We start from the raw sequence: 23,802 nt of genomic DNA, 5'->3' as shown, positions 1-23,802 counted from the left end.
GGTGGTAATGTTGGCTGCCATCTGTCGATAAACCCCACCGAAGAAGAAGAAGACTACGAAGAAGAACGTTGTGTGGGTCTTAATAATTTGAACCGGACTTTACGGAAACTGGTACATCATTTAAAGATTGATTCCTGCCTTTGAGATTGCATTCCATCGCCTACAATCTCTTATCAATATATATCAATATAATTAGTGTTGAGATCCAAACGGATATTTCTTTACACCTCATGATTTTGTAGCCTCTACTTGTGAGAGGGAATAAAACGTTACTCACGCTGGCATAATTTCCAGAGGGTGGATCGAAGAAGAATAAGAACATTCACCCAGGGTTGGAGAGCCTCGTAAATGGCGTCCCTTGAGAAGGCAGGAACAAGATGTATGTTAGAATTGCAGTATTATCATAAGGAGACGTACTTGGAATACGGAGGAGGAATGGAGGGAAAGGGAGAGACGGAGGAGGTCGAAGAGAGAGGGGGAGGAAGATTGTGAGCTTGAGTCGGTTAAAAATGGTGGGGAAAAAGAAGAATGTTAGAAAATGTAAGCAGAGTGAGCTGAAGACAGGAGGAGAAATGGAAGTGAATGAGGGTGAAGTATCAGAGGTGGTAGGTGTGGTGAAGTACTCGGAGCCCGAGGCTTGCAACGATGGTCAGGATAAAGATGAGTCTGTGACAGTAGGAGTGAAGTTTTTGGAAAAAGTGGACCCTTGCCTTTTGGCTGATCCTTTGTGGTTTCAGGGTGGGTGAAAAAATAGTTGGGGATAGTGGAATCGGTGAGGGTAACAAGAAGTGGTCTAGTGATAATTGTTTGTGTTTCTGCTGGTCAGAGGGAGAAGGCGCTCGGAGTTAAACAAATGGGGGCAAGAAATGTGAATTGTTTTGCTCTCAAGAAAAGGGCGCCATTGAAAGGAGTGATTACTTGTGTAGCAGTAAATCTAAAAGTTGACCAACTGAAGGGGAAGATTCCCGGTGTTTGAGATGCTCGTCGTTTGGTGCGACGCAAACAGGGTGACGAGAGTGGGAAACAGAAGAGTAATTGTCTGTTCTTTTGAGTTTTGAAGTTGAGTCTTTGCCCGAAAAAAGTGAAGTTAGGATATATGTTGTCCTGTATGAGCTTATGTGCCGAATACATTACGATGTTACAAGTGTCAAACTTATGGGCATGTGTAGGAGGAAGGTTCCAAGGTGTGAGAAGTGTGCAGAAGCTCATGAGACAAAGAATGTGTAGCTTTGGGGAAAGTAGTGGTATGTGCTAATTGTAGGGGTGGCCATGGGGCTGGGGATCAGAAATGTCCCGTGCGAGAGAGGCAGGTTGAGGTTTCCAGGGTTAGAGTAGTGAAGAAGTTGTCATATGCTGAGGCAGTGAAGAAAGTAGAGGAAGATGGGTCAAGGGGGAGGAGTGGTGAGAGTAGTAGATATGTACCAGTACAGAGGGATAGGCCAAGAAGTTATATATGTTTCAGTGGGTTTGGATTTTTTAAACATTTATAGCAATGGTTATTAATTGTACTGCAGGGATGGAACGTAAGTCAAATAAAATGTAGGTTGTGGTGGCAGCTGCAGAGAGGTATTTGGGTGTGCGAGACTTGACATCAGAAGAGTTTCAGGGTGTGTTAAGTGGTGATGTCCCATCCTTTCAGGTTGAGGGCATGAGGTAGGAATAAATCGATTTAAATAGTGGAGTAGGGTGGTGCTAATATTATTTATTTATTTTTAAAAATGTAATTGAATTTGTGAGTGTAGTGTTAGATGGTAGGGTATTTCTTTGTTTTATTTTTCAAGTAAAATATAAGGTAGTTGTACTCCAGTCTAGTAGGTGGCGGTAATGCAACATATTGGATGTCAACCGCCGTTGAACCTCATCGAAGAAGAATAAATATTTTTGAACCCACTCTAGCCAATCAGAGCGCAACATGTAGAAGCCCTGCTGCTGTTTAAAATATCTGCGGAAAAATATTTCAGGGAAACGTAGTCTGCAAGCAATGTAGCTAGCTAGCTAAGGCGATTCAGATTTATATAAAAACAAGAGAATAGCCACATCTTTTTCGACATAGCTATGTATTCAGGTAAATGCTAGACTATAGATTTAGGCATACGGTAATATACATTTGTTATGGTTAGCTAGCTAGGATAATTTTTATTTAGGTGACGTTAGATGTTAGCGAACGTGGGCTAGCCACACGAGAATGATTGCGCCTAGCTGGGTCGATTCTGCTGGGACTGGATAATTGGCATTGACCTAGCGGTTGCTTTTGGTCGACCTAGCTAGTTACAGGTTAAATGTAGAAGGGTTTGGTATGTCAAGTTAGATTGTTTTGAATGAGAAGGGCCTACGCAAAGAATTGTTGTCGATTAAAAGGAAGGGGAAGTGCGAACGTGGGCTACGATGGCTAATTTAGCTGTTATGCTGACGCGTTAGATTGAAGAGGGATAATAGTAACTAAGCATAGACCTGCAAGTTGGCTAAGTTGGCACAGTATGTGTTGAAAGTTTAAGGCACAGTGAAAGTCATTTGTAAAGTGAAAGATGAAGATAATGGAAAGAAATGTGATGCGTCTGGCTGTTGTGCAACACCTTCGTACTGCTTATGGTATAAAGACGAAGAATTGGAATAAAAACAAAACACGCACCAGCTTTAAATTGACAGCTAACCACTCGGTAAGTCTATTATTGTTTTAGCTTGCAAGCTAGATAAACACTAAAATGCTTAACGTTACTCTTCGACAGAATTGTCAAACTTTGATTGTAAAACAGTGCCTGAATTAGTCAGTTGGTTGGCTAAGTAGCTAACATTAGCTAGCTAAAGTTCCTTGTTTGCGAATCGAGAAACAGGGTTACGGAAGTGGGTTTTGTTCGTAACAGATTAGGATAATTTACGCAGCAGGTTAGGAGAATGGTTAGGGTTAGCGAAAATGCTCTTATAACGAAAATCGCTTCGTAACGAAGTGGTGTGAAAAGAGTGTGTCCCTTTGAGAACCATTCTGTCTGACTAGCTCATTTGCATTCAGTCAGATCACTTTTGTTAGCCTGTCATTGTAATTCACGTTCATTGTTGGATTAGTCTGTCCGCCAGAATTGTGTTGGGGTTAACTCCACAACAACTAGCTAGTTAAGTGAATTGTTTGTTGTTGCGAATGAATCAAATGATTGATAATAGTAGACACATTTGGGACACATTCATAAAAATGCATACATAATGGCGCAGTAGACAGTGTTTAATTGGGCTTGGTGATGAGACAGTAGTACAAGGCACATGCTCGCCTTTGGCAGGTAGCCTAATTTGATTTAAGGCAATTGGTTTGGTCCATTAAGCTCGTACTTTCTTTCCATGGGGGCAGGTCAAAGTTACTGGCAGGAAATGTACAAAGTAAAAGGCACAGGGCTGTCATTATACTGTAGTAGGCTATAGGCTGTTGTTTTTCAAAAGCACAGCGAGGCATATTTTTTCCAGTCTCTCCCTCTAAAATACTTAGAGGAATGTTTGGCGCTTGGCAGGCACAACATAGAGCTAGCTTGTATTTGATCAGGTGATGAGTTACAAACTACTGCCTTGGGCAGTGGAATCCCTAACCGTTGTAAAACAGCTGTCAGGGCCTTCTGCTGAATAGGGACAAATCCCATGTAAAGACTTGAGTGCCCTTTCACAGATATTTCTATGGAGGGAAGTTTGATAGGATACCAAGTTGAAGGTTATTAGTGAGCTTAGGCCTATGTAGGATAATTAAACCAGCCACCATGCAAAGCCTTCCTTATTGAAATCAAACATGAACTTGAAGTGGAAATAATGACATTTGTTTTAACATGTTTTCCAGGTGAAAGTGTTTGGTGTACCGCTGGAGAGCCTTCTGCAGTACAATGTGGAGAATGGGAGTATACCATGGTAAGATAAACACCTGTCTTAGCTAGAACTTCTTTCTAACAAAATGTTTTGTCGTCCTTTATTTGTGTGTATTAGGCCTATTCTCTGTCCTTTTTTTAGGTCTAATGTTTCTCCCATCCCCTTGCTCTCCCAGCTTTCTCATGGATGCGTGCGCAAGTCTGCTGGAGCATTTGGATACAGAGGGCTTGTTCAGAAAGTCTGGCTCCATTGTTCGTCTGAAAGCTCTCCAGGTGAGTGATGGCTGGAGGTTGACCTTGCTATGAATAGGGAGGCCCTGGCTGCTGGAATAGTTAAACAGAAGGCCGTGTTGTTTGTTTTGTCTGTGCAGGTGAAGTTGGATAAGGGTGAGGAGTGCCTGTCCACTGCCCTGCCGTGTGATGTGGCTGGCCTGGTCAAGCAGTTCTTTAGGGAGCTGCCGGATCCTGTCATGCCCACAGAGCTGCATGATGCCTTTCTCAAGGCCCAGCAGCTGCACACAAAGGAGGACAGGACCTATGCCACCCTGCTGCTGTCCTGTGTACTGCCTGACAGGAACATGAGCATTCTACGTTACTTTTTTGGCTTCCTCAACAAAGTCTCTCAAAGGTGTAATTTCACAAGTTTGTCTAGTCATTAAATCGTATCATTTCACACTGTACCATTTCGGACTTGGTCAATAATTATTTCTCAACCTGGTTTTTCTTTTTCTCTCAGGAGTGCTGTGAATAAGATGGACAGCAGTAACCTGTCTGTGATCCTGGCTCCCAACCTCCTGCACACTGGAGATGGGGCAGACAAGATAAATGCCAGCACAGAGAAACGCCTCAAGCAACAGGCAGCCGTGGTCCACTGCCTTATAGAACACGCTTCAGACTTTGGTAGCAGTTCAAGCCTTGTTATTGTAGTGTCATCAATCAACTGGTGATTGAAAGTTAAAAGGGAATGTCCATAGCAAACAGTGTCTAAATGCGTCTCTGTGTGGTAGGTGTGGTACCTCAGCTAATCATGGAGAAGATTCCAGCCATGCTGGGCTGTGAGGCTGGTGTTCTGTCCCCTACTCTAGACAGACTAGAGGACTTGGACACAAACTCGGGGGCCAAGAGAAGATGCAGGCGCAGTTTAGGGGGTAAGATACCCTGGAAAAACTGGGCAGAACATTGCCTGCAGGAATTGATGTATTCTTTCCAGCATTGGGTCGTCTTTGAAATGATATTAAACAATCCAATGTTATAGGCTTATTCTTCCTCCTCAGTAAAGCACCATTGAATTTCAAGATATGGAATGGTTTTTGCATTGCAGATATGGTCAATGGAGCTCTGAATAAGTTAAAAACAAATAGAACACCCACAAATACGCCACAGTCAGACAGATATGGTAGGTACCGAGGTTAGGTTTTGCCTCCTGCCGTCGAATGAGAGCATCAATGCCCCGTAGCTCTGACACATTCATTTAATCCGTCTTCTAACAAGGAATCAGCTGCTTGTCTTTCATAGAAATGCAACTCTTAATTTATATTTGATCTCAGATTTTCAATTGTGCTTATGTAGTGAATGAGTAGCAACACTGTCTTGTCATTTTCCCCAGCTATTTAATGAATGATTTGATGCCTGCCCAAATTGTCTTGCCTACTCTTTGACTGTGTGCTTGTCTTTGGCTTTAATCTTCTCAATCCATGCTAATCAAAAATCTTTGAAATATTTCAGCTGTTCAGTTATGAATAATTTTCAGTGGGAGACTTGGACCTAATAGTAAATTCACTCTTGTGATTTTTCCCAGTCTTTTCCTCTGCAACTCATGTGATAATTACTCCCATCTCCAAGAGAGAAATTCCTTTGGAATCTGGTCATAGTTATGGATTCTCCAACAAACGGCGATCCATCAAAAATGACCTTGCTTTAGAGTTACTGCCTAATGCTCTGTTCGGTGGAAGCTCCACTCCTGGATCAGGTAACTCCCACAAGGACTCACCGCCGTATTTAATTAAAACTGTTATTTATTTTTTACTAAAAAGAGTGTTCATGTGCATTTGTGTGTTGCTCCTGTTTTTCAGGATACCTGGATCCCAGTGCCTCAGAATCCCTCGTTTCCTCCCAGAATGCTTTGTCCTCAGTTGGGAGGTCCAGCAGGCAATCTGCCAGCTCTGCAAGGAGAAAGAGCAAACGACTGAGTCACCGGCATTTTGTCAACAGGTACATACAGTGAGGGGAAAAGGGTATTTGATCCGCTGCTGATTTTGTACGTTTGCCCACTGACAAAGACATGATCAGTCTATAATTTTAATGGTATGTTTATTTGAACAGTGAGAGACAGAATAACAACAACAAAAATCCAGAAAAACACATGTCAAATGTTATAAATTGATTTGATTTTAATGAGGGAAATAAGTATTTGACCCCTCTGCAAAACATGATTTAGTACTTGGTGGCAAAACCCTTGTTGGCAATCACAGATGTCAGACGTTTCTTGTAGTTGGCCACCAGGTTTGCACACATCTCAGGAGGGATTTTGTTCCACTCCTCTTTGCAGATCTTCTCCAAGTCATTAAGGTTTCAAGGCTGACGTTTGGCAACTCGAACCTTCAGCTCCCTCCACAGATTTTCTATGAGATTAAGGTCTGGAGACTGGCTAGGCCACTGCAGGACCTTAATGTGCTTCTTCTTGAGCCACTCCTTTGTTGCCTTGGCTGTGTGTTTTGGGTCATTGTCATGCTGGAATACCCATCCACGACCCATTTTCAATCCCCTGGCTGAGGGAAGAAGGTTCTCACCCAAGATTTGACGGTACATGGCCCTGTCCATCGTCCCTTTGATGCAGTGAAGTTGTCCTGTCCCCTTAGCAGAAAAACACCCCCAAAGCATAATGTTTCCACCTCCATGTTTGACGGTGGGGATGGTGTTCTTGGGGTCATAGGCAGCATTCCTCCTCCAAACACGGCGAGTTGTGTTGATGCCAAAGAGCTCGATTTTGGTCTCATCTGACCACAACACTTTCACCCAGTTCTCTGAATCATTCAGATGTTCATTGGCAAACTTCAGACGGCCCTGTATATGTGCTTTCTTGCTTGCGGGCGCTGCAGGATTTCAGTCCTTCACGGCGTAGTGTGTTACCAATTGTTTTCTTGGCGACTATGGTCCCAGCTGCCTTGACCATTGACAAGATCCTCCCGTGTAGTTCTGGGCTGATTCTTCACCGTTCTCATGATCATTGCAACTCCACGAGGTGAGATCTTGCATGGAGCCCTAGGCTGAGGGAGATTGACAGTTATTTTGTGTTTCTTCCATTTGCGAATAATCACACCAACTGTTGTCACCTTCTCACCAAGCTGCTTGGCGATGGTCTTGTAGCCAATTCCAGCCTTGTGTAGGTCTACAATCTTGTCCCTGACATCCTTGGAGAGCTCTTTGGTCTTGGCCATGGTGGAGAGTTTGGAATCTGATTGATTGCTTCTGTGGACAGGTGTCTTTTATACAGGTAACAAGCTGAGATTAGGAGCGCTCCCTTTAAGAGTGTGCTCCTAATCTCAGCTCGTTACCTGTATAAAAGACACCTGTGGGCCAGATATCGTTCTGATTGAGAGGGGGTCAAATACTTATTTCCCTCATTAAAATGGAAATCAATTGATAACATTTTTGTTTTTTTTGTTGTTATTCTGTCTCTCACTGTTCAAATAAACCTACCATTAAAATTATAGACTGATCATTTCTTTGTCAGTGGGCAAATGTACAAAATCAGCAGGGGATCAAATACTTTTTTCCCTCACTGTACATCATGTGGTTTATCGAAGGCTATTTCCTGATCCTATGTGGTACTGAAAATACATCCTGTTCCTGTATTGCTCAAGCAGATGACAACTATGTTCAAGCTGATAACAATCTCAAACACACCAACCTTTTCCTGTCACTCTTCTCTCTGTTGCATTGGAGGAGAGGCCTTCTCATTAAATGTTTATATTGTATAATATGTGTAACTTGACAATGGTTGAAACGGTAGGTTCTTGTCTGTTTTTCAGAGTAGAGTCGGGGAAGGCTGGTTGCTTCTCTCCCAAGGTCACCAAGAAAGAAAACGTTCGCAAGTCCCTGCGCCTTCGCTTCAGCCTGGGCAAGAGCAGCAGAGACCCTGTAAGTGCAGATACCCATGTATGACCTCACACCGATTATCTGCTCCTCAAATGGGAGGAAAAGACTGTTCTCAATCCCAGCCTTGATGAACCCCCCCTTAGCAAATTGACTAATTGTATTAATCAGAATAAATAATCTACATTTATGCATGGGGTGCAATTGTAAGGTCCAATTTTGCACAGTAGCACTTATTTCTAATCTTGCTGTTGATTTTATGGCAATTTGGGCATATGTTTCCTTTCAATAATGCATGCTCAGTTAATAAATTGACCATTTGAGGTTATTGTGAACTTTTACTTTAAATCAAACATTCTTGTTTTCAAGACGGGAATTCCGTTATTTCTGCATGACTGTTATGTAACATTTGATGGAATGTTTATACTGATAAACTAGTGAACCAAGATGTTTATATTCTAGGATATGAAATATTTAATATATTAACCAAATATTATATTGAACTGAACTGTAACTTGGTTTATGTTTTACATGGTTCACTTTATAATGTGCATACTGATGTATATTTGCAATTTAATAAAACGATGTTGACCAACACTCATTTCTTTTGAGTAACTTTTTACCATACACGAAGACCCTTAAATTACGATCCATCAGATTTTCACATAACTAAACAAGGTTTTAGTGTAAGGCAACATTTTTATATGCTTGACAAAAAAGTACATGCCTCCATCCCAACAATGTCATTTCTCATTCCATGCTGGCGATTCAGAGAAAGGGTTCAGAGTCCATTGGTTGGCGACTTGCCACTCAAGAGCGCACCACCAGTTTTTGCTTCACCAAAGAAGCCAAATTTAGCCCTGCTGTTTTGCGAAACAAGAGCGCCTCAAAGGGTGAGTCCCTTTTTAAAAACCTAACGTTTTTCATAATGTACTTTCATAATTTGTGCTAAGAGCTAAAGTAATGCATGAAATGGATCAGTGTTTGTTGTCCCTTGAGGGAAGCGATGTCTGCTACTGCCAACTGTGCTCCACAGGCTCCAAGTTCTACAGTAAGTCAGAGGACAACCTGCTAACCCCCCAGTGTGACGGCAGCGCCCTCCGGACGTCCTGGAGTGGGGAGACCCCTGATGAGGGCCACGTCTTCAGCGGAGGCTACTTCACCGACACCCCTATTAACATGTGTCTGAAGAACAACTACTACTCTGAGCCGGCCATCATGGTGGCCAAGCCCCCCATGGTGGCCAGCTTCCCCAAGAAGCTGTGCTGTGCCTCCAGAGCTGAGAGCCTGGAGAGTGAGGGCTCGTTCAGCCAGACCCTGACCGGGCCCACCCTGCTCAAGATCAAAAGAGCCTTCACTGAGTCCGGCAGCGACCTGCAGGGAGTCCTGAGGGACTACAGCTCCCCCTCTGAAGAGGTAAAGGCAACACAGCCTGAGCACACTCAAACAGATTCAACTCCTTCTGAATATTCTACACTCAAAAGTGTGTCACCAAACAAAGAGAGTTCTGGCATGCCAACACCTTGGAGTCATCTGGCTGATGACCAGAACATCACATTTGGTCAGATCGAGTTTGTTCCTCTGTCTCCCTTGTATATAGACAGTGCCCTGTTTGAAGTGGGAGGGTGTGGCAGTCTGTCAGAGAAGGCCTGTGACTGGTCGCTGTGTGCTGGTGACAGGTCTGTGGAGGGAGAGGCAGAGACTGTGGCTGAGCAGGTGAACTGCAGCAGAGTGATTGATGCCCTGGACATCCAGAGCCCTGCTCACTTCACACGCAAGCTCGCTGCTGGGGTCCAGTCCACTCCATATAGAGTTTCAGGGCTGGAGTACTTTCAGGAGCTCAAGACCCCTCTTCCCCCTGTGGGTGCAGTGCCTGTAATGGTACATGATGATGATGCTGTGGCATCTCCAGATCCCAGTTCCCACCCCCAGAGGCAGGAACAGCAGCAGGTGGAGCAGCCTTCCCCAGGCACCCTGGAGACCCGCAGGCTAAGGGTGGTAGACCACATCCAGCGCTTCAACAAGCTCACCCTGTATTCACCCAAATCGCAGGCCAAAGCAGTCAGGTCCCCCCTCAAGTTCCAGCGTACTCCCGTGCGCCAGTCTATCCGCAGGATCAACTCCTTGCTGGGGGACAGGAGGCCTGTACCGACTAGGATCACCTCCTCCAGCCAGGGAACCCCAATCCCTGTGGGGAAGGCTGTCAGCCTGGAGAGTGGCCTGTCTGCTGGGGCTCAGTGCCAGCCTCACCAGGGCGAGGCAGACAACCAGGGAGGCCCCACACTTGACAAGGTCCGCTCCACAAATACCCGCCCTCCTCCAGTCCCACCTAAGAAGCCAGCCAGCATTGCCCGCAAACCTAGAAATTGCGCTCTGGGTGACGTGACCAACAAGGTACAACCGAAGGCCAAAGGTGACACACCTGTTAAGAAAGGCCCAGGAGGTAAAGGTCAGCCGTCTGTGGTGCAGCAGGTGGCTGAGAAGGATGTGTGTCGCTACAGAGGCTCCCCCAGGAACCCCCTCAACGAGGGCAGACTGCTGTCAGCCACCAAGCCCATAGACCTCTAGTCTAGTAGAACTCACCCTTCACTTCCCCCTTTTACTATAAAGGTCTCCCTATCTGGATATATATACTGTCTCACTGTATGACTTCAAAACATTCCCTCTATTTCTATGTCTTTAGTTGTTTTCAGGGGTTTAATTTATTTGACTTCCTAGATGCTGTTCTCTGAGTGCTTGGGGTGACTGATCTGTTGCATTGCCTTAAAGTGGTTTACTCTGTTGGTAAAAGAGGAGTTTTGCACATGCATGTCCGTGTAAAGGAATGAGTGTATTTTAAAGGTGTTTGTAGTCTGTTAGACTAGTGTGAAAGCCAAATGGAAACTGTTAAGGGCAATTTTTTACTATTTTAATTTGCATTTGATTAAACATGTGAACTGCCCAAGACACCTTTTGCAGGGAATTTGAGTAAAACCTGTTGAGCAGTATTGATTTAAATCACCTCTGCATTGCTGTCTTACCATTTCAAAACTCTTCCGAAATGTGTAATACATTACCATGTGAATTTTTGTTAAATAGAAACATCCAAACATTCTAAAAAATTATTGTGTCTTTTAACTAGGGAACAATTCATAATACTGTCTGCACACATGCTGCTAAGGACATGTTGTTATTATATAGGGCAGGGTCCCCCAAGTTTTCTGAGACATAAAAGTATGTTAAAAACCCCAGGACATCCGCTCCTAAGTTATTTTAATTTTGGAAATCTGTTCCAAAGTATTCCCATGCATAATAGAGAGATGTGATCATGTAAATAATGAAAGCAAGGTTTGAAATGATTGTTTTAGTCAAATGTTATACCTGTTTGGGCTTCTTGCGAGCAATTTATTTGTTATTATGTTCAGGCCCCCTGACCATCCTTCAAGAAAAAATAGTCCCGAGGCTGAATCTAGCTAATCACCTCTGGTACTTACAACTTACTTCCAGAAGGGGGTGTACTAAAATCACTTGTTGGGTTAGCTGCAATGTACACTGAACAAAAATATCAATGCAACATGCAACAATTTTCAAAGATTTTACTGAGTTACATTCATATAAGGAAATCAGTCAATTGAAATAAATGAATATGACCCTAATCTATGGATTTCACAAAACTGGGAATACAGATATGCATCTGTTGGTCACTGATACCTTTAAAAATATGGGCCTCAGGATCTCGTCATGGTATCGCTGTGCATTCAAATTGCTATTTATAAAATGCAATTGTGTTCATTGTCCGTAGCTTATGCCTGCCCATACCATAACCCCATCGCCACCATGGGGCACTCTGTTCACAATGTTGACGTCAGCAAGCCGCTCACCCACACGACTTTATACACGTGGTCTGCAGTTATGAGGCAAGTTGGACGTACTGCTAAATTCTCTTAAACGATGTTGGAGGTGGCTTATGGCAGAGAAATTAACATTAAATTATCTGGCAACAGCTCTGGTGAACATTCCTGCAGTCACCATGCCAATGCATGCTCCCTCAAAACATGACTGTTGTTTTGTGTGACAAAACTGCACATTTTAGAGTGGCCTTTTATTGTCCCCAGCACAAAGTGCACCTGTGTAACGATCATGCTGTTTAATCAGCTTCTTGATATGCTACACCTGTCAGGTGGATGGATTATCTTGGCAAATGAGAAATGCTCACTAACAGGATGTAAACAAATTTGTGCACAACATTTGAGAGAAATATGATTTTTGTGCGTATGGAACATTTCTGGGATCTTTTATTTCAGCTCATGAAACATGGGACCAACACTTTACATGTTGCGTTTATGTTTTTGTTCAGTGTAGCAGCACTACTGTATTTCATATGGGACTTATCTGTGATTTATGTGACTGCTTAATCCAGCAGATGGTGGCCTGTCTGTCTTTTTGAGAATGTCCGTGCCACAGGCTGACACTACTTTCACCTACAAGGGAAAAAAAGAGGCTCATGAAGGCATATCACTATTGATCCAAAGGAGTGTAACAGAATTTGGATAACAACATTTGATCAACATGATATCAATAATTCCTCTGTTAAATCAACATTTGTCTGATAACCTCAGGCAAATGACCTTACCACTGCACACCTTTAGCACTGGTAATGGAGTATTCATGAGGTCATCAGTCATTAAACTATAGGAGTTGTTATGGAGGTGTTTAGACCTCGAACATTATAGACAGGGGAGGGGATATGTGGATAGGGCTTGAATACTGCACAGTGGTCATTATCTGGAATAAAAATCCTGGATGTAGTGCATATGATGTCCCTAATGACCTACTACACACATCAGCCATGTGGTAATGGAGTATGGATGATTGTTTTAATATTTGATAAATGTATAATATGACTAATTTAGGCTATTTAATTATTGGTTCATATAAAGGGGAGACCATTTTTCACCAGAGCTTAGATAGCAGTAGGCTATCAATCCATGATGGCGTGTTAAATCTGTTGAAAATAATAATTGCACACAATGCATCCTGACGAGGTCTGTCAACTAATTGAATTGATTCAGCAATAGGAATAACATCCCTTTGCTGGCACCTCAATTAATTGCCTTCACACCACACTCCTGTGCACAACCGTAATGTGCGCTGCATGTCTTTTTGTTTGAAAGCCCTTATATTATCATGGCTTTGCATTATGTTGGCGTTGCTCTGAGGATTGGCCGCCAACCATGTGTTGCGCAGATGAGGCCAGTAGGCCTACAAATAATCAGGATTGACGAGCAACAGAGTGGAAACACACAGGATTATAACTGCAAACATGGCCAAGGCAACAAATCCACACCTTTCAGATCTCAACATAGCCTGTGCAGACCTTCAGCATAGGCGCTGTGCCAGTCATTTGGCGCACGGGTGAGGATATGTATACCTCAGGAAAAACGCTTGACTACAAAATATGAAGTAAAGTTGCATAAAATAATCAAAGGTGTAGAATACTGTGACTGGTTTATCCGATAGAAAAACACATTTGTTTAATTTTTTTATATTCTAAGATGCATAGCTAGCAGTTTATTTGCCAAGGTGAAATATGGATCGTTCGTTGTCCTCAAAAACGTGTAGGCTATAACCTATAGGTCTACTGAAGCCTGAACATGACACACATTGACGCATTGTCTTTGGCCCATAATCAAAAAAGTACGATAGGCTACTTGGAACGCTTCAAATGGTTTTAAGATTATATCAAATATAGAACTCCTGTTTATTAAACGGTCTTAAAAGGTGTAAATGGACGGGAATCAACTGAAGTGAGATAGAGGAGTCTATAGAAGGAAATGTCAGGAATAAAATTGGACTTGTTTGTGGGGCTTGTGTTTTCTGCGGTGGGGTATGGCGGGCTTTTCTCTAATAGATATTCAAATTACATGCTCATTTCTCAGCATTTCTTCCAAGCACAAATGTGTCCTTAACAGATCCCAACGCACTAAGCAAGAGCTATTTTTATTGTTATTCTTTATTAGAGAATTTCACAACTTTAGCCTATTTTCTATAAGGCTAAACATACGTCTAATTAAAATCAAACATTATTTCTCTATTTGGCGAGACGGGTGACATAAACACTTGGGTCAGAACATATTGTGGCTTAATTTAACCTAATGTTTCATGGCTTATTCGTTTCACAATCGTAAATATTAGTAGGCCTAATTTCTAACAATTTGTGTCTTTGGCCAAGTAATGCATCCAAATAAAAAAGATCAATTTTTTATTTTGTTGTTTTTCTCCTAATCGAAAACAGGTCACTGAAATTATAATTTCAGGATACAGAACATGATACATTTCGCATTAGCAATACCTAGCCTAAAATGCTGCTATTATGAAGCCTATGGATTGGGGAAGTTTTGAATAATTCAGTAAATACATTTATTCTATTGAAAACTTCATTTAACTGCAATTTCGTTTTGTGGAACAATGCCTATGATATGAAACGTGATCATTTTAATTTAAGTCTACTATTTACATTTGTGGGCTACTTCTCATAAATACAGTGGGGAGAACAAGTATTTGATACACTGCCGATTTTGCAGGTGTTCCTACTTACAAAGCATGTAGAGGTCTGTAATTTATCATAGGTACACTTCAACTGTGAGAGATGGAATCTAAAAAAAAAATCCAGAAAATCACATTGTATGATTTTTAAGGTATTCATTTGCATTTTATTGCATGACATAAGTATTTGATACAGCAGAAAAGCAGAACTTAATATTTGGTACAGAAACCTTTGTTTGCAATTACAGAGATCATACGTTTCCTGTAGGTCTTGACCAGGTTTGCACACACTGCAGCAGGGATTTTGGCCCACTCCTCCATACAGACCTTCTCCAGATCCTTCAGGTTTCGGGGCTGTCGCTGGGCAATACGGACTTTCAGCTCCCTCCAAAGATTTTCTATTGGGTTCAGGTCTGGAGACTGGCTAGGCCACTCCAGGACCTTGAGATGCTTCTTACGGAGCCACTCCTTAGTTGCCCTGGCTGTGTGTTTCGGGTCGTTGTCATGCTGGAAGACCCATCCACGACCCATCTTCAATGCTCTTACTGAGGGAAGGAGGTTGTTGGCCAAGATCTCGCGATACATGGCCCCATCCATCCTCCCCTCAATACGGTGCAGTCGTCCTGTCCCCTTTGCAGAAAAGCATCCCCAAAGAATGATGTTTCCACCTCCATGCTTCCCGGCTGGGATGGTGTTCTTGGGGTTGTACTCATCCTTCTTCTTCCTCCAAACACAGCGAGTGGACCACATGACCTTCTCCCATTCCTCCTCTGGATAATCCAGATGGTCATTGGCAAACTTCAGACGGGCCTGGACATGCGCTGGCTTGAGCAGGGGGACCTTGCGTGCGCTGCAGGATTTTAATCCATGACGGCGTAGTGTGTTATTAATGGTTTTCTTTGAGACTGTGGTCCCAGCTCTCTTCAGGTCATTGACCAGGTCCTGCCTTGTAGTTCTGGGCTGATCCCTCACCTTCCTCATGATCATTGATGCCCCACGAGGTGAGAACTTGCATGGAGCCCCAGACCGAGGGTGATTGACCGTCATCATGAACTTCTTCCATTTTCTAATAATTGCGCCAACAGTTGTTGCCTTCTCACCAAGCTGCTTGCCTATTGTCCTGTAGCCCATCCCAGCCTTGTGCAGGTCTACAATGTTATCCCTGATGTCCTAACACAGCTCTCTGGTCTTGGCCATTGTGGAGAGGTTGGAGTCTGTTTGATTGAGTGTGTGGACAGTTGTCTTTTATACAGGTAACGAGTTCAAACAGGTGCAGTTAATACAGGTAATGAGTGGAGAACAGGAGGGCTTCTTAAAGAAAAACTAACAGGTCTGTGAGAGCCGGAATTCTTACTGGTTGGTAGGTGATCAAATACTTATGTCATGCAATAAAATGCAAATTAATTACTTAAAAATCATACAATGTGATTTTCTGGATTTTTGTTTTAGATTCCGTCTCTCACAGTTGAAGTGTACCTATGATAAAAATTACAGACCTCTACATGCTTTGTAAGTAGGAAAACCTGCAAAATCGGCAGTGTATCAAATACTTGTTCTCCCCACTGTATATTGCCAAAACTAACTCTGTCCTTATAGATTGAATCAATAAATGGTAGCTTGCAATCCAGTTGGGCCACATGCATTGTTAGCCTATTTGTGGTAACACATTCTTATAGCCTACAGTCCTATCACCTGGCACTGTTCCAATTGGCATCCCCAAAAGTAATTAATCAAATCAAAGTTTATTGGTCTCATATACAGATTTGCAGGTGCAGCGAAATGCTTGTGTTTCTAGCTCTAACATTGCAGTAAAACCTAGATATACAAAACAATACACACATATTCCAAAAAGTAATAAAGAAAGAAATTAAGAGATATCAGAATGAGCAATGTCAGAGTCCGGAAAATATATATACAGTGCATTCGGAAAGTATTCAGACCCCTAAACTTTTCCCACATTTTGTTACATTACAGCCTTATTCTAAAATTGATTAAATTGTTTTTTCCCCTCATCAATTTACACACAATACCCCATAATCACAAAGCAAAAACAGGTTTTTAGAAAACAGAAATATTACATTTACATAAGTATTCAGACTCTTTACTCAGTACTTTGTTGAAGCACCTTTGGCAGCGATTACAGCCTCGAGTCTTCTTGGGTATGACGCTACAAGCTTGGCACACCTCTATTTGGGGATTTTCTCCCATTCTTCTCTGCAGATCCTCTCAAGCTCTGTCAGGTTGTATGGGGAGCGTCGCTGCACAGCTATTTTCAGGTCTCTCCAGAGATGTTTGATCGGGTTCAAGTCCGGGCTCTGGCTGGGCCACTCAAGGACATTCAGAGACTTGTCCTGAAGCTACTCCTGCGGTGTCTTGGCTGTGTGCTTAGGGTCATTGTCATGTTGGAATGTGAACCTTCGCCCCAGTCTGAGGTCTTGAGCGCTCTGGAGCAGGTTTTCATCAAGGATCTCTCTGTACTTTGCTCCACTCATCTTTCCCTCGATCCTGACAAGTCTCCCAGTCCCTGCCGCTGACAAACATCCCCACAGCATGATGCTGCCACCACCATGCTTCACCGTAGGGATGGTGCAAGGTTTCCTCGAGACGTGACGCTTGGCATTTAGGCCAAAGAGTTTAATCTTGGTTTCATCAGACCAGAGAATCTTGTTTCTCATGGTCTGAGAGTCCTTTAGGTGCCTTTTGGCAAACTCCAAGCATGCTATCATGTGCCTTTTACTGAGGAGTGCCTTCCATCTGGCCACTCTACTATAAAGGCCTGATTGGTGGAGGATGTCCCATCTCAACAGAGGAACTCTGGAGCTCTATCAGAGTGACCATCAGTGTCACGGTTTCGGCCGAGGCTGCTCCTCCTCCTTGTTCGGGCAGGCTTCGGCGGTCGTCGTCCCCGGAGTACTAGCTGCCACCGTTCGATGTTTCATGTTTGTTTGGTTTTGTCTGTTTGTACACCTGTCCCTTGTTAGTGTTTGATTTTGTTTCCTATTTAGTTATCGTGTGTTGGGTCAGGTGTTATGTGTGATTGTTTTTTGTCAAGCTGTTGCTCTCTGTATTTACTCTCGTGTTTTGTTGTTTTTCGAGAGTCCGCACTGTGTGCGCTATCGTCGTTTTACGCACTGTGTTTATTGTGCGTAATTTGTATTTTGCCTCCCGGTTGGGTTGGCTGTTCGCCTGTTTGGTGCTGCTTTCGTTTACTAAAGTCTGTTCACGAACGCCCGTGTTTCCTGCGCTTGATTTCCACACCGCATCTACACTCAGCTACTGACAGAATCACACATCAACCCATGGAATCAGCAGGAGCAACCGCGCCAACGGACATCATGGAGGACCGTCTTCGTGGGCAGGAGGACAGGATCAACCAGATCGGTCACGCCCTGGATCGGGTGATGAACACTCTCCACCGATGGGAAAGCAGCGGGGTACCCACGCCCCCACCTACCGGTCCTCCTGTCCCCCTTCCAGAACCCAGCGGGATTCGGCTCTCGCTCCCGAGGGCGTACGACGGCTCCGCTGCCGGGTGTCAAGGGTTCCTGCTGCAAGTGGAGCTCTACCTCGCCACCGTACACCCGGCGCCCTCGGGACATGAGAGCGTCTCCGCCCTCATCTCCTGTCTCACCGGCAAGGCGTTGGAGTGGGCCAACGCCAAATGGAGGAGAATAGACCCCGCTACTATTACCTATGCGGAGTTCTCCCGCCGCTTCCGTGCCGTGTTTGACCATCCACCAGAAGGGAAGGTGGCGGGGGAGCGTCTGTTCTACCTCCGACAGGGGATGAGGAGCGCACAGGATTTTGCTTTGGAGTTCCGGACTCTAGCGGCAGATGCAGGGTGGAATGAGCGGGCCCTCATAGACCACTTCCGCTGCAGCCTCCGGGAGGACGTCCAGAGATAGTTGGCGTGCAGGGATACCACGTTGTCGTTTGACCAACTGGTCGACATGGCCATTCGGCTGGACACCCTGCTCGCCACCCGTGGACGTCCCGGGTGGGGGTTGCCCATTCCACCTTCCGGCACCTCCGAGCCGAGCCCTATGGAGCTCGGAGGTGCTGGCGCTAGAGAACGGAGGAGTAGGAACCCGAGGGGGGCCGTTCCCTGCACCAACTGTGGCCGTGGAGGGCACACCGCGGCTAGGTGTTGGGGAAGGTCCCCCGGTGGAGGTGAAGGCAGGCCACGCATTGGGGAGTCCTCCCAGGTGAGTAGGCGCCCTACTTACCCAGAGCTTTCTGTCGTTCACATAACCTTGCCTGTTTTTTTCCCACAGGTTGCACCTCGTTCCCAGCATAAGGCGCTAGTGGCAGCTCCCATAACGTCTCTGTTGAAGGGGGGTCCGGTGCGCTTGCGGTGGTCAGCTGAGGCGGACAGGGCTTTTGGGAGACTGAAGGACCTGTTTACCTCGGCGCCGGTGTTGGCGCATCCGGATCCCGCTTTACCATTCCAGGTAGAGGTAGACGCGTCCGAGGCCGGTATTGGGGCCGTCCTCTCACAACGGTCTGGCACACCACCTAAGCTCCGCCCCTGTGCCTTTTATTCTAAGAAGCTCAGTCCGAGCGGAGCGGAATTATGACGTAGGGGACAGGGAGCTGTTAGCCGTGGTACAGGCCCTAAAGGTGTGGAGGCATTGGCTTGAGGGGGCTCAACACCCTTTCCTCATTTTGACGGACCACCGTAACCTGGAGTACATCCGGGCAGCTAGGAGACTGAATCCTCGCCAGGCCCGCTGGACTATGTTTCTAGCCCGGTTTGTGTTTAAAATCACTTACATCCCTGGGTCCCAGAACGGGAAGGCAGATGCCCTGTCTCGGCAGTATGACACGGAGGAGAGGTCCGTTGAGCCCACTCCCATACTACCAAAGTCTTGTCTGGTGGCACCGGTGGTATGGGAGGTCGATGCAGAGATCGAGCGGGCGTTACGCACCGACCCAAGTCCTCCACAGTGTCCAGTGGGTCGGACGTACGTTCCGCTCGAGGTACGCGATCGCCTCATTTATTGGGCTCATACGTCCCCCTCCTCTGGACATCCAGGTATCGGCCGGACAGTTCACTGCCTTAGCACTAAGTACTGGTGGCCAACGTTAGCCAGGGATGTGAGGGTTTATGTCTCCTCCTGTTCGGTGTGTGCACAGTGTAAGGCGCCCAGACATTTGCCCAGGGGTAAGCTACAACCCCTGCCCGTTCCACAACGACCCTGGTCCCACCTCTCGGTGGACTTTGTTACAGACCTTCCCCCTCACAGGGGAATACTACCATCCTGGTCGTTGTGGATCGGTTCTCGAAGGCCTGTCGTCTCCTTCCCATGCCGGGTCTCCCTACTGCCCTACAGACCGCTGAGGCTCTGTTTACCCATGTCTTCCGGCATTACGGGGTACCCGAGGATATAGTGTCTGATCGAGGCCCCCAGTTCACCTCCAGAGTGTGGAGAGCCTTTATGGAACGGTTGGGGGGTTTCGGTGAGCCTTACCTCGGGTTACCACCCGGAGAGTAATGGGCAGGTTGAACGTGTCAACCAGGATGTGGGTAGGTTTCTGAGGTCTTATTGCCAGGGCCGGCCGGAGGAGTGGGCGAGATACGTTCCGTGGGCCGAGATGGCGCAGAACTCTCTCCGCCACTCCTCCACCCAACTAACCCCTTTCCAGTGTGTGTTAGGGTACCAGCCGGTTCTGGCACCTTGGCACGAGAGCCAGATCGAGGCCCCTGCGGTGGATGAGTAGGTGCGGCGCTCGGAGGAGACATGGAACGCTGCCCACGTCCATCTGCAGCGGGCCATCCGTCGGCATAAGACGAGCGCCGATCTCCACCGCAGTGAGGGGCCTGTATACGCACCTGGAGATCGAGTCTGGCTCTCGACCAGAAACCTGCCCCTCCGCCTGCCCTGCCGGAAGCTGGGTCGGCGGTTTGTGGGGCCATTCAAAGTCCTGAGGAGGTTGAACGAGGTGTGTTACAGGTTAGAACTGCCTATTGATTACAGGAATATTAACCCCTCGTTCCATGTGTCTCTCCTCAGGCCGGTGGTAGCTGGTCCACTCCAGGACTATGAGATGGAGGAGACTCCTCCGCCCCCGTTGGACATCGAGGGGGCTCCGGCGTACACTGTGAGGTCCATCCTTGATTCGAGACGCCGGATGGGGGGTCTCCAATATCTCGTGGAGTGGGAGGGGTACGGCCCGGAGGAGCGGTGCTGGGTGCCGAGGAGGGACATATTAGACCTGTCCCTGCTGTCCGAGTTCCATCGGGGTCATCCTACGCGCCCTGCTCCGCGTCGTCCTGGTCGTCCCCGAGGCCGGGATCGGCGCATGGCTGGAGCCGCGCGTCAAGGGGGGGGGTACTGTCACGGTTTCGGCCGAGGCTGCTCCTCCTCCTTGTTCGGGCAGGCTTCGGCGGTCGTCGTCCCCGGAGTACTAGCTGCCACCGTTCGATGTTTCATGTTTGTTTGGTTTTGTCTGTTTGTACACCTGTCCCTTGTTAGTGTTTGATTTTGTTTCCTATTTAGTTATCGTGTGTTGGGTCAGGTGTTATGTGTGATTGTTTTTTGTCAAGCTGTTGCTCTCTGTATTTACTCTCGTGTTTTGTTGTTTTTCGAGAGTCCGCACTGTGTGCGCTATCGTCGTTTTACGCACTGTGTTTATTGTGCGTAATTTGTATTTTGCCTCCCGGTTGGGTTGGCTGTTCGCCTGTTTGGTGCTGCTTTCGTTTACTAAAGTCTGTTCACGAACGCCCGTGTTTCCTGCGCTTGATTTCCACACCGCATCTACACTCAGCTACTGACAATCAGGTTCTTGGTCACCTTCCTGACCAAGGCCCTTCTCCCTTGACTGCTCAGTTTGGCCGGGCGGCCAGCTCTAGGAAGAGTCTTGATGGTTCCAAACTTCTTCCAATTTAAGAATGATGGAGGCCACTTGGGGACCTTCAATGCTGCAGCTATTTTTGGTACCCTTCCCCAGATCTGTGCCTCGACACAATTCTGTCTTGGAGCTCTACGGACAATTCCTTTGACCTCATGGCTTGGTTTTTACTCTGACATGCACTGTCAACTGTGGGACCTTATATAGACAGGTGTGTGCCTTTCCAATTCATGTCCAATCAATTGAATTTACCACAGGTGGACTCCAATCAAGTTGTAGAAACATCTCAAGAATGATAAATTGAAACAGGATGCACCTGAGCTCAATTTCGAGTCTCATAGCAAAGGTTCTGAATACTTATGTAAATTTCAGTTTTTTATATTTGTAATACATTTGCAAACATTTCTAAAAACCTGTTTTTGCTTTGTCATTATGGGGTATTGTGTGTAGATTTATTTTTATTTTTAAATGTAATCAATTTTAGAATAAGGCTGTATCGTAACAAAATGTGGAAAAAGTAAAGGGGTCCGAATACTTTCCGAATGCACTGTATACACAGTACCAGTATAAAGTTTGGACACACCTACTTATTCCAGGGTTTTTCTTTATTTTCTTTACAATTTTCTACATTGTAGAATAATAGTGAAGACATCAAAACTATGAAGTAATATATGGAATCATGTAGTAACCAAAAAACTGTTAAAATATATTTTGTATTTGAGATTCTTCAAATAGCCACCCTTTGCTTTGATGACAGCTTTGCACACTCTTGGCATTCTCTCAACCAGCTTCATGAGGTAGCCACCTGGAATGCATTTAAATTAACAGGTGTGCCTTCTTAAAAGTTAATTTGTGGAATTTCTTTCCTTCTTAATGCGTTTGAGCCAATCAGTTGTGTTGTGACAAGGTAGGGGGGTATAGAGAAGATAGCCCTATCTGGTAAAAGACCAAGTCCATATTATGGCAAGAACAGCTCAAATAGGCAAAGAGAAACGACAGTCCATCATTATTTAAAGACATGAATGTCAGTCAATACGGAACATTTCAAGAACTTTGAATGTTTCTTCAAGTGCAGTCACAAAAACCATCAAGCACCATGATGAAACTGGCTCTCATGAGGACCCCCACAGGAATGGAAGACCCAGAGTTACCTCTGCTGCAGAGGATAAATTAATTAGAGTTATCAGCCTAAGAATTTGCAGTCCAAACAAATCCTTCACAGAGTTCAAGTCACAGACACATCTCAACATCAACTGTTCAGAGGGGACTGTGTGAATCAGGCCTTCATGGTCGAATTGCTGCAAAGAAACCACTACTAAAGGACACCAATAATAAGAAGAGACCTGCTTGGGCCAATAAACACGAGCAATTGACATTAGACCTGTGGTAATTTGTCCTTTGGTCTGGAGTCCAAATTGGAGATTTTTGGTTCCAACCGCTGTGTCTTTGTGAGACGTGGTGTGGGTGAACGGATGAGCTCTGCATGTGTAGTTCCCACTGTAATGCATGGTGGAGGAGGTGTTATGGTGTGGGGGTGCTTTGCTGGTGACACTGTCTGTGATTTATTTAGAATTCAAGGCACACTTAACCAGCATGGCTACCACAGCATTCTGCAGCGATACGCCATCCCATCTGGTTTGGGCTTAGCGGGACTATCATTTGTTTTTCAACAGGACAATGACCCAACACACCTCCAGGCTGTGTAAGGGCTATTTTACCAAGAAGCAGAGTGATGGAGTGCTGCATCAGATGACCTGGCCTCCACAATCCCCCGACCTCAACCCAATTGAGATGGTTTGGGATGAGTCGGACGGCAGAGTGAAGTAAAAGCAGCCAACAAGTGCTCAGCATATGTGGCAACTCCTTCAAGACTGTTGGAAAAGCATTCCAGGTGAAGCTGGTTGAGAGAATGCCAAGAGTGTGCAAAGCTGTCATCAAGGCAAAGGGTGGCTACAGTTGAAGTCAGAAGTTTACATACACCTTAGCCAAATACATTTAAACTCAGTTTTTCACAATTCCTGACATTTAATCCTATTAAAGATTCTCTGTTTTAGGTCAGTTAGGATCACCACTTTATTTTAAGAATGTGAAATGTCAGAATAATAGTAGAGAGAATGATTTATTTCAGCTTTTATTTCTTTCATCACATTCCCAGTGGGTCAGAAGTTTGCATACACTCAATTAGTATTTGATAGCATTGCCTTTAAATTGTTTAACTTTGGTCAAACGTTTCAGGTAGCTTTCCACAAGCTTCCCACAATAAGTTGGGTGAATTTTGGCCCATTCCTCCTGACAGAGCTGGTGTAACTGAGTCAGGTTTGTAGGCCTCCTTGCTCGCACACGCTTTTTCGGTTCTGCCCACAAATTTTTTATAGGATTGAGGTCAGGGCTTTGTGATGGCCACTCCAATACCTTGACTTTGTTGTCCTTAAGCCATTTTGCCACAACTTTGGAAGTATGCTTGGGGTCATTGTCCATTTGGAAGACCCATTTG

The 23,802-nt window shown here is 45.2% G+C and overlaps 1 protein-coding gene across 6 annotated transcripts; it reads left to right on the top strand.

Moving 5' to 3' along the window:
* The first annotated feature begins 69 nt into the window (after positions 1–69).
* LOC121539246 (rho GTPase-activating protein 11A) lies at positions 70–11,463 on the top strand. Of its 6 annotated transcripts, none has more exons than XM_041847595.2 (12): positions 70–379; positions 3,812–3,879; positions 4,013–4,109; positions 4,208–4,464; positions 4,573–4,736; positions 4,844–4,984; positions 5,158–5,232; positions 5,635–5,805; positions 5,909–6,047; positions 7,868–7,976; positions 8,704–8,824; positions 8,968–11,463. In XM_041847595.2, the coding sequence occupies exons 3-12, from the start codon at positions 4,020–4,022 to the stop codon at positions 10,497–10,499; spliced, it is 2,799 nt and encodes a 932-aa protein (XP_041703529.2). In that variant the 5' UTR covers positions 70–379; positions 3,812–3,879; positions 4,013–4,019; the 3' UTR covers positions 10,500–11,463. The 6 variants fall into 6 exon arrangements, with proteins under 6 accessions (XP_041703529.2, XP_041703528.2, XP_041703526.2 ...); XM_041847594.2 differs by lacking the exon at positions 70–379 and adding an exon at positions 412–540; XM_041847592.2 differs by lacking the exon at positions 70–379 and adding an exon at positions 1,803–2,657.
* The last annotated feature ends 12,339 nt before the right edge of the window (positions 11,464–23,802 follow it).

Source organism: Coregonus clupeaformis, chromosome 25 (genome assembly GCF_020615455.1).
Source record: "Coregonus clupeaformis isolate EN_2021a chromosome 25, ASM2061545v1, whole genome shotgun sequence".
NCBI lineage: Eukaryota > Metazoa > Chordata > Actinopteri > Salmoniformes > Salmonidae > Coregonus > Coregonus clupeaformis.
Note: the sequence above shows the minus strand (reverse complement) of the source record. Positions and strands in the feature narration are given on the sequence as shown.

Bases quoted from the DNA above. Each gene is read 5' to 3' on its own strand.
- LOC121539246 (XM_041847592.2), top strand. From the start codon at position 2,526: ATGAAGATAATGGAAAGAAATGTGATGCGTCTGGCTGTTGTGCAACAC. The intron at 4,737-4,843 runs GTAGCAGTTCAA...TCTGTGTGGTAG, and splicing joins AGAACACGCTTCAGACTTTG to GTGTGGTACCTCAGCTAATC. The intron at 4,985-5,157 runs GTAAGATACCCT...TTTGCATTGCAG, and splicing joins ATGCAGGCGCAGTTTAGGGG to ATATGGTCAATGGAGCTCTG.